The sequence below is a fragment of the Hydra viridissima genome, unplaced genomic scaffold (assembly GCF_058129835.1).
Source record: "Hydra viridissima isolate aposymbiotic clone 2 unplaced genomic scaffold, HvirCarnegie_v1 scaffold_5, whole genome shotgun sequence".
In the NCBI taxonomy this organism is placed as follows: Eukaryota; Metazoa; Cnidaria; class Hydrozoa; order Anthoathecata; family Hydridae; genus Hydra; species Hydra viridissima.
This window is the reverse complement of record NW_028324304.1, coordinates 6,837,939-6,853,740: the sequence shown is the minus strand read 5'-3', so window position 1 is coordinate 6,853,740 and position 15,802 is coordinate 6,837,939. Positions and strand designations below refer to the sequence as shown.

Here is a 15,802-nt window from a genome sequence, read left to right as displayed (position 1 = left end):
TATATACATACATATATACACATACAGACACACACATGCCCATACACATACACACTCACATACACATGCACATACACACACATTCACATGTACATACACATGGACATATACACATGCACATACACACATACATACATACATGCATACATACATACATACATACATACATACATACATACATACATACATACATACATACATACATACATACATACATACATACATACATACATACATACATACATACATGCATCCATACATGCATACATACATACATACATTCATACATACATACATACATACATACATACATACATACATACATACATACATACATACATACATACATACATACATACATACATACATACATACATACATACATGCATCCATACATGCATACATACATACATACATTCATACATACATTCATACATACATACATACATACATACATACATACATACATACATACATACATACATACATACATACATACATACATACATACATACATACATACATACATACATACATATATACATACATATATACACATACAGACACACACATGCCCATACACATACACACTCACATACACATGCACATACACACGCACATACACATGCACATACACATGCACATATACACATGCACATACATACATACATACATACATACATACATACATACATACATACATACATACATACATACATACATACATACATACATACATACATACACACACTCACATAGATATATATATATATATATATATATATATATACTTACAAACATACATACATACATACATACATACATACATACATACATACATACATACATACATACATATATACATACATATATACACATACAGACACACACATGCCCATACACATACACACTCACATACACATGCACATACACACGCACATACACATGCACATACACATGCACATATACACTTGTACATACATACATACATACATACATACATACATACATACATGCATCCATACATGCATCCATACATACATACATACATACATACATACATACATACATACATACATACATACACACGTACGTACGTACGTACGTACGTACATACATACATACATACATACATACATACATACATACATACATACATACATACATACATACATACATACATACATACATACATACATACATACATACATACATGCATCCATACATGCATCCATACATACATACATACATACATACATACATACATACATACATACATACATACATACATACATACATACATACATACATACATACATACATACATACATACATACATACATACATACATACATACATACATACATACATACATACATAAATACATACATACATATATACATACATATATACACATACAGACACACACATGCCCATACACATACACACTCACATACACATGCACATACACACACACATTCACATGTACATACACATGGACATATACACATGCACATACACACATACATACATACATACATACATACATACATACATACATACATACATACATACATACATACATACATACATACATACATACATACATACATACATACATACATACATACATACATACATACATGCATCCATACATGCATACATACATGCATACATTCATACATACATACATACATACATACATACATACATACATACATACATACATACATACATACATACATACATACATACATACATACATACATACATACATACATACATACATACATACATACATACATACATACATACATACACACACACATAGATATATATATATACATACATAATGATGCTTTTTTATGCAGGGCTATCTAAAGTTGAACATAACTGTTTTATTGAGAGGTGAAATTGCAAAGGTATTATTTTATTTCATGAGACTAATAAAATTGAAAGTATGTGGAGTAATGGATGCTGCTGCATAGCAATGTTTTCACATTTTCATTTGATATTTATGCCATAATATGAAATAAAAATGTAGTACAATACATAAAGTCTCATTACTTGAATATTTTGGTAATTAATATGTTAATTATTTTAAAAAAATTATTGTCTGATTTTTTCTTTTATCATGTGCTGTTGTCTGTTTATTCTTCTTTTAACATTTACTATTTTCTTTTTCTTTTTTTTGGTTATGTGTATTCATATTTAAAGATTTTTTTTCAAGTTTTTTTTTATAGTTGATTTTATTTTCAGGAGCTACCAAGCATATTAGACAATGATGATGACATTGATATGTAAGGGTTTAAAATAAATTGAAAATAAGTGTTATGAAAAAATCTTGAATTTTGAAATTTTTTTAAAGATTCTCTTTGAAAAAAGTTTTTTTTTTGTATAGGAATCCTTTACTACCAGACGGTGTGAAAGCAGAGAGAACAAAAAGTTGTTTTTGTATTCGGATTTATAAAGCTGAAGGTCTACCTAAAAGTAGGCTTTTTTTTTTTTTTACCCAAAAAAATCATCTACTTAACATTAATATGTAATTTTTTTTTTACTAGTATGTAAATAATATCTATAGAAGTTTTAGTTGTTTTTTAAAAAATGCAATTTAAAAAAAAGACAGGGAAGAAATATCCCTCATAGTTTTTTAAATACATATGTTCAATCACTACTATAAATTTATATATAGGGTTTTTCTTTTTCTTTTGAATCCTTCAAAATAATGTCAGCGCTCAAAGTAATTTAGCTATCTAATCACAAAATATTATGTCTTTATTACCCTTCCCCCCTTTTCCTTCTATAATTGGGAGGGGATAAATGTATGTACAAAATATGTTTTTTAAATGGCTTTATGTAGTTATATTTTAAATGGCTTTATGTAGTTATATTTCCAATAAGGTTTTTCAAATAATTTAATTATTTTATTTTATTATATTGAACTTATTTTTAATACTAAATGAAAGAAAAAATTACCAAAATAAATAAAAACTCATGACTGCTGGAATCAAAACTTATTGCCTTCATCCAAAGCGTACTCACAATTTATGATAATTATTATAAGCAGAGAAAAATGAATGACCCCTCCCTTTTTGTGAAAATATTAGCAAAATAATTGCCAGTAGGATTGTTTTATTAAAATGATTACAATAACTCTGCACATTAAAGTTTATAAATGAATTTATGAAATATTCAAGGATGTCTGTTAACAAGAGTAACAATTAAGCTTTAGACAATATAATAATACTTTTCAAAATTTGGAGTTAGACCAATAAAAAATGAAAATGAAAACATGTCCTTGAAAACGTGTAATCCTGTGTTTGATATGTAACTGTTTAATCTCAATTTACAAATACTTAATCCCTTTTCAAAGTACACTAGACATTTTTCCTGAAATCATTATGGTTTAACATTTTAGGCACCAAATTACTCTAAATATTCACAACTTATCTTTTGGATTTTTGTATGTTTAGGATCTTGCTTCTAATCCTTTGTTTTGAAGATTTTTCTCTGAAAAAGAAAAGAAAAGAAGTAAAAAAACAAAAGTTTAGAATTTTTTTTGTCATTAAATAAAAACCGATGGTTTTTGAAAGTTGGTATAATTTCTTTGATCAAGCATTAGAGAGACAGCATAAGTTCAGTTTTTTAAACAAAAAAACCTTTTCTCCAGATTTTTGGATGATATCTTTCATTCTAGTTTAAAAAATCAGTAATCTTGAAGTAAATATTTTTTAATAAAATTATAAAAACAAGGCATTTCTTCTGATTGCAGAGTCTTTAAATTGTTTTTTTAAAAAAAGAAAACAAACTCTGTGTTTACATCAGCCAAAACCTGTTAGCGTTGAATTATAATAGTCAATTTCTTAGTTAATAGTGTTTTTAGAGTTGTACTAGATTTTGTTCTGTTGAACATAAAAATGCAAATATATGTTAAGAGGGGAAGTTCATCAAAATTTATCTTAGGTCTAACAGTAATTATTAGCTATTAGCAAAATCAAAATTCTGGATACCTAAACTTGATAAATGTTTAATCATCAAGGATAATTTAAATCATGCTTTTTTTTTTTGCTGATAGGTGGAGATGCCTATTTTTTGTTTTCAGAAAATTCCAGAAGTTGTGTCAAAGATTCTAGTTCAATAATCTCTACAATATGAATGTTTTGTATTTTTACAGACATTAAACATTTTAAATGAATACTAGCAAAATGAACTAAACTATTCAGTTTAGTTCATTTTTTTTTTGTATTCATTGCTTAAGTTAACTTTAAAAATTTTTGTTATTGCATTTAAATCATTCATAACCAGATTAAGTCAGTGGAAGGACCAATTAAAGAAAGAATAGTTTAAATAATTTTTTGAATTTTTGTTTTTGTCCATTATAAAGTGCCTATCTTATTCTTGCCTGTAGTATCAAGCTTTCACCTAAATTTTGTACATTTTGTACAATACTCAACACTCATAAAGAAATGAAACTAAGAGATTTTTCTTATATCAACTGTTAAAATCTGTTTGATGAAAATTTTACATAAAAAGAAATGTGCTGAGAAAACCTTATATATTCAACTGTATCATGATCTTGATCTTTAATTAGAAAAGTAATTGGTCAGTTGTTGCTAAGCTAAGCACAGTTTTTTCAATTTACTTACAATATTCTATTGTATTTTATATAACATTTAATATTTTATAAAAAGGAGAAAATAAGTAATAACTTTTGATTTAACGTAGTTTTAGAATTTAATTTATTATATATATATATATATATATATATATATATATATATATATATATATATATATATATATATATATATATATATATATATTATAATATATAATATAGTATAATATATAATATAGTATAATAGATATATAATAAAATTATGCATATTGAAATGATATGTAAAAGAATTATGTATATATAATATATATGTAATAAAATTATGTATGTTAAACATAGAACATGGTATCAAATCACAAAAAGACTCAAGCATAAAAATTTGAAAACAGATATTAGTTAAGAACTTGAATATAGAGAATAAATATTTTTCTCTTTTAGTGAACTCAGGTATTCTAGCCAATCTCAGAAAACAGTTTACTGGTGAAACTAATGTATGTTTTGAACATTTATTTGCATATTTCATTCTATATGCAAGTTTATTTAATTTTTATTAACATTAGTTTTGAATTACTATATATTTAAACGCATGTTTAAAAAAAATATCCATTTAACTAAAAATCCTAACCTTATACCATTTGTAATCTTACCTTATACCAAAAAAAAAAAAAGAAGTTCGTGATAAAATGAAAAAGTCATTTTTCTTTTAATAATTCTATAGAAAGTAGCTGCTATTTATTTTCATTTTTATTTTCTTAATTAATATATATATTTTTTAACTATATCTATTTTTTTTTCACTTCAAATATATCTTTTATCTTTAATTGTTACAATATTTTTTGTAGATACGAGATTTAGCAGATCCATTTGTTAAAGTATCATTTGCAGGTTTAGAGGTATTTTACATTTGATACTGCTTCAATTCCAGATGCAATACAAAAAAAATGAAGTTTTTCAAGTCATTTAAAAACTATTTTTATTTGCAGAAATTTCAGCAGTGTAAAGCTGATTTGTAATGTAATATGTTGAAAGTGCATATTAGTAACATTAAGCAGGAATGAGGAATTGGAAGAAAAAAATTTGACTCCTGAGTCAATTTTTGGAAAATCAATTCCTGAATTTTTTAACACACCCAGTTGATGCAACAGTAAGAAGAAAAAAAGTATAAATCAAAAAACTAGAATTGAATTAGACAATAGTTAACTTTTGGCATTATGTATAATATAGTATTAGTAATATGTAAAATTTACAGATTAACAAGAAAATTATAACAACCTTACCTGTATTAACCAGGTTTACACATACAAGTCTGATGTTTTTTAATACAGATTCTTGATCTAAGTTCAAACTAAAATTTGTCAAATTAAATTGGAATGATAAAGAGAAAGGATTTATAATTTACCAAATTTATTCTATTTTTATTTGTTAAAAACACCAGCAGTTATGCAACTGATTACCCAGTTATTGGGTGATTACCTTAATTGTGCAATTTTATCAGCTTTGATATTGTTAACTATTTTCACTTTGAAGTGCTTTATAATTAATACCTAACTGAGCATTGCTAATCAAAGAAATTATAAACAGGAATTAGAAATGTTGAATTCATGTGCAGTTTATTTTACACAGTGTGCAGTAAGTGAATAAAAAAACCTTTACTTTCATTAATAAAATACAATTAAGTTTATAACATATATGGTATGAAAATATTCAAACAATTGCTCATCAGACCATATTACAAAAAACTCCTGCTACATTGGAATCCATGTACAGTAGCTACTGCTATGCATCTTTTAAAATATCCTAAAAAAGAATGCATCAACAACCAGCATAGCATTTGAGTTAATTGAATTTAAAACAGACAATTTATTGTAATTTTGAAATGGAATTCTCAATTCCAATTCTTCCAAGAACCTCCCTTCTGACTCCCCATACCTGACATTAAGTACTAACTAGTAATCTATTAACATAAAAAAACACCAACCAATAATGCAAAGTGTACAACTATTACTTTTTTCCTTCAAACATTTCAATACTTTTCAAGTGTTTAAACTATATAATCTCATAATTCTCTTTGTAATTCCAATTATCTACAGAAAAATTAGTAAAAGAAGAAATTGTTTTCCAATTTATTTATGAAAATAAAAAAAATAATAAAAAATTGAGTTTTTAAGCAAGAAGACAAACTCTATAATTTCTCTTTTTAGCTTTTGCAACTTAACTCTCACAAAACACCAATTACAGCCAGAAAAAAACACAGTAAACTCTCACAGTAATGCTTTAAATTTTCCACTTTTTTAATGTTCTTTGTCTCAGAAAACTGGCGTCAGTGAAATTTGACAATTTAAGGAAGAAAAAATAAATTATTTTGAAGTAAAATACAGAAATCAGATAGTTTAGATAATATTAGCTAATCAGATAATTGAAAATTTAATGCTTAAAAGACAAAAAAATTGATATATTTTTAATTTCTCTCCTGGCTTGTGATAATATTTGGGCCATTGAACCCAGCTGTTAATACTTAGAAAATTTTTCATTTTTAGGGCAATCAGAAACGAGAAATAAAAGTTCTCCTAAATATTAGTGTCCTTATGGAAAATTTTAAGTCCTCTTTCATTTTTATAAAAACCTTTATGACAAAATCTAGTATATACATACAAAAAAGTTACTATTATTATTTACTTTTAAATTTCTCAGACCTTAAGTTTCAAATGAACTTTAAGTTAAATTTATTTTTGCTAATAAATCAATAACGTGTTTGCTAAGGAGAAAAATATTTATGTAGTGAAAAATTGCGTTTTTAATTAAGGCTATAATTTTTCCTTTCTAAGAAACACCATAGTTGATAAAATGTAAAAAATAATTTGAAAATAAAAGTTGCAAGTTGTTAAAAACAGAATTTATTCCCTTATATTACAAATGATGGATATAAAAAAAAGCAACTTGAATTATTTGGCACTTTTTAATGTAAGCATTTTCTTCTCTTAGGCTCAGACATCTGTTAAAAGGAATTGCTATGATCCCGAATGGAATGAAGAAATTATATTTTTCGACTTGGTAGTTTTAAGTTTTACTCATTTTTAAAGTTGTTTCCTTTCTAAGATTTTGATGAAATTCAAATTAAGTCTTTGTAGCTTTAATTTTTCATTGATTTATTTTTGTTTTTTAACATTTAGTTTCCTTCATTGTGTCGCAGAATAAAAATTCAACTGAAGGATCAGTAAGATTTTAAATTTTGTCAGCAATTTCTTTTTGTTATTTTTCAAATGATTTGAAGTTTCATTTTCTTTTAAATTAAAGTTAAATCTTTTCCCCTGTTTATAAAGTTAAAGTTTGTTTATAAAGCAAAATGTGATTAATTTTCTTACTGTCTTAAGCTGTGTGTTGCCTTATGTTTTTGTTGTTAGTATTATTTATTGATAATAAAAAATTGGGTTTGAAATATTTAAATTTTACATTAAATAACTTTAGAGATATGTCTGGAGAGGAGACTATTGGAACATTATGGATCGATTTATCAGAAATATCCAATGATGGATGCAATGGTATTGTACTACACATTGTTTCTGACAAAAATTTTTACAAAAAAAAAAACTTTTAGCTTTTTTTATCAAGTTATAATTAAAAATACTTTTAAGATACAAACAAAGCTCAATCATTTTAAACTCTTACCTACTTAGAATTGCTAATGTTGCATTCTTATGATTACATTGAATTAAAATAAATTTATGTTCTTCTTCTTACTGTCTGCTTCCACCTGAAATAAAAATATTTAGAAAAAGTACAGCAATATTTTTAAATCTTATTAAATCTGACATTAAAAATCAACAATCAAAAATTAAAACAAATAAATTTAATTTCAGTTCTTTAAAATAATTTATAAATACCAAAAGTGGTCAAATTTTTTTTATTTCCCTGTTTTTTGTTTTACACCAATATTGTTTCAAAGGTGTACAGAAGCAGCATAAGATTTTTGTGGTATAGATTAGCGGCATAATATATGGGGCATAAAGAAACAGCATAAGATTTTTGGATCCTTTAATTAATTATAATTGACATAAACTTATCTTTTACATAAACCTTTTTCATTTTCATTTTAAAATACTGATGCAGTATTAATTATATAAAAGTTTGCTTTTCATAGTTCATAAGTTCAGTACCAAAGCGGGCTTCATGCCAACATTTGGTCCATCATGGGTTAATCTTTATGGCTCAACTCGAGATTTCTGGTTTATCAATCAAAATGAATATCTTAATGAAGGTTTGGTAAGTTTACTTTTTTACTTTTACGTTTTTTGTTTTTTTTTTGTTAACTTATTTAACTTGATAAGTTTTTAAAATATATAATTATAATATAATAAATGTATAGGCTTTTGTAAGCATTTGAGATAATAATTTAGTATCAAAATTAAGTTTCCAACAACTCTCTTATGCATTTGTGTTTAATTGTTTGATCACTTAAGTTTAACCCATTAATAGTTTGTAGTATAGACTTACTATTGTTGTTTGTTAGTAAAAAAGTTTAAGGTGATAAATGAACTTATTAGAACTTGGTGTACTCTTGGAAAGTTAAAATACATACATAAAAACATACCTACCTACCTACCTACCTACCTACCTACCTACCTACACACACACACACATACATACATACATACATACATACATACATACATACATACATACATACATACATACATACATACATACATACATACATACATACATACATACATACATACATACATACATACATACATACATACATACATACATACATACATTACATACATACATACATACATACATACATACATACATACATACATACATACATACATACATACATACATACATACATACATACATACATACATACATACATACATACATACATACATACATACATACATACATACATACATACATACATACATTACATACATACATACATATAAATATTTAGGAAGAAGGAATTGGTTACAGAGGACGCATTTTACTTTCAATTCAAATGAAAGAAGGGGAATCAGCATTAGATGGAGAAACAAGTAATGTGGTTGTTAGATCTACTGAACCTGTTTCAAATGTAAATACTTTACTTTTAAATGATAAAATTATTTTTTTCTAAGATGAAAAAGTTTGAAAGGTAGGCTATTTACTTATAGATAGTTGGTGGTAAAGAAGAAATGTTTCAATTGTTTTGTTGCCTTTATGAGGCAAGCATGATTGACAGAAAGACTGCCAGCAAACCAATAAAGTTTGAACTAAGCATAGGTATAAAAGAGCTTTTCTTGTTAATGTATAATAAATTTTTTTTTACTTTTTAATATTTTTGAAAAGGTAACTATGGCAATACAATTGATGGCAAAGTGTTATCACCTGAGGAACTTAATGAGGAAATGGATGAAGATGATAAATTTATTAAATCTTTAACTACTGACATGTATGCAGAGACCTTGGATTATGAATACTATAGCATGCCCTATCATGAAGATAAACCATGCATGCATATACGATTCCCTTGGGAGGATCATCGCAAACGTCTTTATCTTCAAAATATTTTACACAGATCTATTATAAAGTTTGTAAGTATTATAATAAAACTTTCCCTTCTCCTGGTCTTAAAAGTAAAAAAAACTGCAAGTAGTAAAAGTTTAAAGGTAAAAAAAAAATACTAACATAATCTGAGCAAAGAATAATGAATGAACTTCACAATTATTGATATGCATGGGCATCAGCAGGAATAATTCCAGAGGTAATTTTTTTTGTGTTGAGGTGGTGAGCAAAAGGACATTTATTGTGGTTTTATTAAAAGAACAAAAATGCAGATACCAAGTACTTAAAATATAAATGTAAATTATAAGATTAATATCTTAAAGAAAAAGGATGTATGGGAGATAAAGGATTTTTATAGTTATTCAATCAAATAAGTTGTTTTACTTATTTGAAAATCATTCAAATCTTGAGGAAGAACAAAACCTCCTACATAACATATTTATAAAGTATTATGAACAAAAGTTAATTGCAACCTTTAATAGAGTAGTTCATTTTTCTATATTTTTATACTAATTATAGCTATAAAGAAGAATACAAATCTTTAAAAGCACGTGACTTTACTATTTGCTTTTATTTATCTGTTCCCTATTTTACTTTTACCATTACTTTACTAAAAGAAAAATATATATATATTTTGGAACTTCTAGTTGAGAGGGAAAATGCCCTCCCCAATCTTCTTTTTCCTGCTGATGCCTATGTTGATTTGTTTAGCCTTGTAAATGATTTTTCTTGATTTAAAGCTAAAAAAAGTTAAACCTCTTAAAAGAATCTTTTTGTTTTTGTAAATAAGAAATAAAGTTTAGCATAATTTTTTAGGAAGATTCTTTAGAAGATACTCAAGGTCGATTTTCAATTCATGCCACTGATACCTGGGAGTATCTTAAAGATGCATTAATTAAAATACTTAAAATTTGCAAGTAAGAAATTTAAATGATATAATTTAAAATATAGTTGAGTGCACATCAAAATGTTTATTTTGCAAGTATGGTAATATTGTTTATATATATATACAACACTATTGTTTACATATACAACTGGGGACCTGCAGGAATGATATAAGATTCATAAGAGGCATAGAGAGAGTGGGAATGTGTAAGAACCCCTGCCTTTTCTTAAATAAGTCTTCACCCCTCTTCTCCCCCTACCCTCTTTCCTATGTGCTAATTTAATTAAATTTCCTATGTTCACAAACGATTTTGTTGGTAAATTATATATATATATATATATATATATATATATATATATATATATATATATATATATATATATATATATATATATATATATATATATATATATATATGTAGCAATTATGTTTTTCAATCTAAAATATGTTTTTATGGCAGTAAAACATGATTTTCTTCAAAGCTTTCTGTATTTGCTTCCTTTTATACAGCAAGCTTTTAACACAGCTTGGTGGCAATATAACTGGGTCAAAGCTTGGAAAGATGAAGTTGGATAAATTAAGATTGAACTTGTGCATTTCTGAAACAGTATATTTTTCCTATTGTAATTTTGTTTTCATTTTGTAAAAAATTTATTAAATTTCAGAAAAAGACTAAAAGGAATAAAATTGTAACAAAAATCATGCTACAAAATAATATTTAACATAAAGTGTATTTTTGAAAATTTTTAAAACTTGTGCCTTGTATCTTAATTTTTATTTTTCACAGAGGCATGTAATAGATGAGGCAAAGTTGATGTTAGATAGTTTAAAAGACAATCAACATGTACGTTCAAAATACAGAAAAGTTAGATCATTTATTGGACGATTTAAAAAACTAATGAAAGAGGTTTTTTTAAAATTTCATTTTACATTTGATTAAACTTAAATGGCTATAAGTCCTTATCTGAAATCTAATTTAACTTATAAAAAAATGTTTAAGTTTTTTATTTTATCTATTTTATTATTACTACATTAAGTTTATTTTGTTATCACTTTTAGGTACAAACACTGTAAATCATTAGTTTCAATAAAATTGTCTTTTTCTGTCTTTATTTGTAAGCCTCAAGATGTTTTTCCAGACATAATGATATGGTTACTTTCTGATGGTAAACGTGTTTGTTATACTCGTATTCCAGCATATAAAGTGATGTACTCTCAAGTTAAGCATGAGAGTGGTATTGATTCTGGTAAAGTTCAGACTTATCTGCTATCTGTAAGTAAAATTTGACTTAATGGGTGTTTAATAAATGATTGTTAGTTTAATTTAAAAAAAACAGATTCTCATCTCATACATCAATCAAGTTTGCATTGTTGTTTATCTATATCTAAATCAACAAGTTTAGTTTTAACATTACTTGGTCCGTTTTTTAAAGGTCCCAGGTAAACTTGGAAATGCCAATAAAGGATGGGCTATAAAATGCAAGTTAACTTGTTTGTTATGGTTAGGAGTTTTAAATTTTAGAAAGGATATTTTACTACATGCTCCAGAAGGTTATCATCCTGTAAGTTTTAAACTTTTACCACATTTAAATTTATGGTAGATAATATTTTCAAATTTTAACATAACATTATTGTAAATGGGATTGAAAAGGTGATGAAACTAGGGAATGGGAATGGGAAATGTTATGTGCAAGAATCGCAGTAGGTGTACAACAAAGTTTTACAAAATATTGTACTTGTTACTTGTTAATGTTACTTGTTAATGTTACTTGTTAATGTACTGATGTTTTTTTTTGTGATTTTAAAGAGTTGTTGTACAATCAGTTATTTTAAAATGAATTAAACGATTATAAATTGTCATCATGAAAAACCCTGATCAAAGATAAAATTTTAATTGTTGATAATAGATGTTGCAGTATTTTACAAGTATGGAAATATTTCTTTGTGAGATTCTAATTTTGTTTTTGACATTGATTTGATATGTAAAACATAAAAATAATTCTTTGTTTTTACCAATGTTTTTACAAAAAAATTATATTTTACATAAATCATTAAGCTTAGAGCTTTACATTTTCTTGTTCTGAGTATCTAGTTCTTGATTCAATGAATACATTTAAATGTATTTTTTTTAATGACATGTTAAAATCTTATCTTTTTAAAGGTGGCACCTAAATATTGATTGCATTTTCAAAGCTATAAGATTTTATTGCTCATAAAAGTTTATGATAAATTATAAATATGTGAATAATTTTTTTTTGGGGAATGTGGGGCAAAATGGGCTACCAAGATAAATAGTACTCATTTGGTTAATTTTGAAACTTAACCTAAATTTGGTTAATTTTGAAAAAATTGAATTGTTTTGTGCAACAATTTTAAAATTATATTAAATAATCAAATTTTTTATGTTCTTGAATTTATATTTTAACAACTTTAATTCAACTATTTTAAAATGTAATCAAAGGTTTTAGGTAAGTTAATCAAGACAATGTCGGTCTGTCACCTGTCTGAATTCAAGTGGGGACATTTTGGTTGTACAACAAGTGCTCAAAAAGAACTCAAAAAGCACTTCCTAGTTTATCTCCTCAAGAAGTTCAACTTATTCCTAAAAGTTATAAAACCACACACATTTAGAAGAAGAGGAAAAACAGCAATTCTCAACAAATCACCTTTAAAAAATTAGTTTTAATTGTAAACATAGTTATTAAACTCTGAAAGTTACAATGTATTTTATAGCTTGGTAAAATTAAAAACCAACAAAGAGGGCGAAAAGTGTCTATATTGTGATGAGTTATATTTCAACATCATTTAATGAATGTATTATGTGAAAAGTGGACACATTGCCTTTGTGCTGGGATTAAGGAAAAGATTGAGTCTAAGTTTAATTGTGAATTTGCTCCCAAAAATATTTTTGTATGCTAAAAGTTAAAATTTTTAAGTTTGACTAATTGTAATTAATTTAAAAAGTTCAAAATAATTTTGATGAAACATTTGTTTTTACTTCCTGGAACTATTTTTAAGTTGATTATTTACTTAAGCTCATGTTTTTTTGAAATACTTTTTTGTTGTTAAATAGAATAAAATTTTGTCTAATTTGGTGGCTTTTTACACAACATCCTTACTTTGCTCAACTTATGTGGTACGTCCTTACTTTGCTCCACATATGTGGTATTTTTCTTTTCACGCTTTTAAAATAATGAAACTTAATTTCTCAAAAACACAATAAAACAATTACCATATTTATAGATTGTGTAGATAAAATTTATTGAAAAAAAATGGTTTTAAGTGAGTTACAGGCCTTTAAACCTTTGCATCCCCACTTCGCCCCATATTCCCTTATCAAAATTTTTGTTTTTAAAAAAAAAAAGATTTAATGTAATGTTACTTTTTCTAATTCTGATTTAAAGCTAAAGAATTTAAAGAAAATAACAGCTCCTCTGCCATTAAACCTTTATTACACAGTTCTTCAAAAGTTTACACTGCGCGCACATATGTATCAAGCAAGAGATTTGATTGGTTATGATGATTCTGGTCTTTCAGGTATTTTATCTTCATAAATTTTTTTTTGGTTATTGGTTTTACTTTTGAAGGCATTAGTAAAAAGATAGATATGAAAAATTTAGTTATCTCAAAAAGTAAATTTAATAGTAAAGCTCATCGCATAAAAAAAATAAATCTTCATTTTCAATGATTACTTTTTAATTCCTAAGATGCATTTTGTCGAGTAATTTTCAACAATCAGGCAGCAGATTCTAATGTTGTTGAGGAAACAAGAAGTCCAACATGGAATTGTACCCTCTTATTTCATGACCTTGTAATTTATGGTGATATAAATTATGTTTTAAATTACCCACCAACCATTATTGTAGAGTTCTTTGATTATGATGATGAGGTATTTTTTTTCTTGGTATTTTTTACAGATCTATTATGAAACTTAAAATTTAGGAATAATATATTTATTGTTAATAGTTGTTTTTAAAGCGCTTTTTTTTTCTTTGAATTGTTTTTTAATTACTTTAATCTAAAAGCTTTTTTTGTTTATTATGTTTATGTATAAAATCATTTAGTTTGCAACCCACTTTATCACTGCTCAAACTATGGAGTTAGAAATATCTAGGCAAAAAAATTTTTTTAAGAGAGTAAATATTCTTTTAAAAAAAGTTTATACATTAGTAAATATTCATATACCTGCATTATCAAAATTTATCCAAAATTACAGTATTTTTGAGCTGATCTGTACTAGGGATTGCAATCCTGCATAGCGGAATCCCGCATTAATTTAGCGCATGTGAGATCCAGCAAAAACTACTGGGAGATCTGCGGGATTTGTGGGATTTTAAAACTACTGCTTTTAAACAAAAAAAGTCAAGAAAAGGCAAGAAAAGCTGGACAGAGAATGTAAAGGAGATACCAAATTTAGATTCTTTAGACTTTGATAAATTATTAAAGCAGGAAATGTCTGCCTATGAAAGTATCAGAGTAAGGGGCAAGTTTCTAGATATAGTGCATAGTTACTTGATGACCATACCACCAACAAGTGTAGAGGCCAAGCGAGCTTTTTCAGCGGCTGTTTATATATGCAGTCCTTTGAGGAGTAGATTAAGTGATGATACTTTAAGTAGGGTCTGTTTCTTAAGAGCGCATTTCTTACAATGATTTTCTCATATTTGATATTTTAAAAAATAGATAAAGCTAATAGACATTCTACATAAAGCTAAAAGATGTTCTACGTATTTTGGCTTATCTTTTTGT

The 15,802-nt window shown here is 26.0% G+C and overlaps 1 protein-coding gene, 1 long non-coding RNA gene and 1 pseudogene across 10 annotated transcripts in view; 1 reads left to right on the top strand and 2 right to left on the bottom strand.

The window, feature by feature from the left end:
- Positions 1-15,802, bottom strand: part of LOC149888288 (uncharacterized) — a 324,912-nt pseudogene that overhangs the window by 285,850 nt on the left and 23,260 nt on the right.
- LOC145188578 (otoferlin-like) overlaps positions 1-15,802 on the top strand; it is a 49,887-nt gene that overhangs the window by 14,803 nt on the left and 19,282 nt on the right. For 8 of the 9 annotated variants that reach the window (XM_090089232.1, XM_090089233.1, XM_090089235.1 and 5 more), the window contains 19 exons: positions 1,872-1,922; positions 2,260-2,300; positions 2,402-2,490; positions 5,056-5,108; positions 5,460-5,510; positions 7,600-7,668; positions 7,788-7,831; positions 8,083-8,156; positions 8,756-8,877; positions 9,578-9,697; positions 9,777-9,885; positions 9,952-10,196; positions 10,984-11,084; positions 11,564-11,660; positions 11,841-11,960; positions 12,174-12,326; positions 12,487-12,615; positions 14,458-14,590; positions 14,761-14,942. In XM_090089232.1, the coding sequence (XP_089945358.1) occupies positions 1,872-1,922; positions 2,260-2,300; positions 2,402-2,490; positions 5,056-5,108; positions 5,460-5,510; positions 7,600-7,668; positions 7,788-7,831; positions 8,083-8,156; positions 8,756-8,877; positions 9,578-9,697; positions 9,777-9,885; positions 9,952-10,196; positions 10,984-11,084; positions 11,564-11,660; positions 11,841-11,960; positions 12,174-12,326; positions 12,487-12,615; positions 14,458-14,590; positions 14,761-14,942 (1,983 nt within the window). Of the gene's footprint in view, positions 1-1,871; positions 1,923-2,259; positions 2,301-2,401; positions 2,491-5,055; positions 5,109-5,459; positions 5,511-7,599; positions 7,669-7,787; positions 7,832-8,082; positions 8,157-8,755; positions 8,878-9,577; positions 9,698-9,776; positions 9,886-9,951; positions 10,197-10,983; positions 11,085-11,563; positions 11,661-11,840; positions 11,961-12,173; positions 12,327-12,486; positions 12,616-14,457; positions 14,591-14,760; positions 14,943-15,802 lie in introns of those variants that run through there. The other variant, XM_090089240.1, reaches the window with a different exon arrangement.
- Positions 5,936-15,307, bottom strand: LOC149888289 (uncharacterized). Its single transcript, XR_016453003.1, has 3 exons — positions 15,239-15,307; positions 8,284-8,368; positions 5,936-5,962 (listed from the first exon to the last, which is right to left on the bottom strand). It is a non-coding gene; the product is annotated as an uncharacterized LOC149888289 (long non-coding RNA).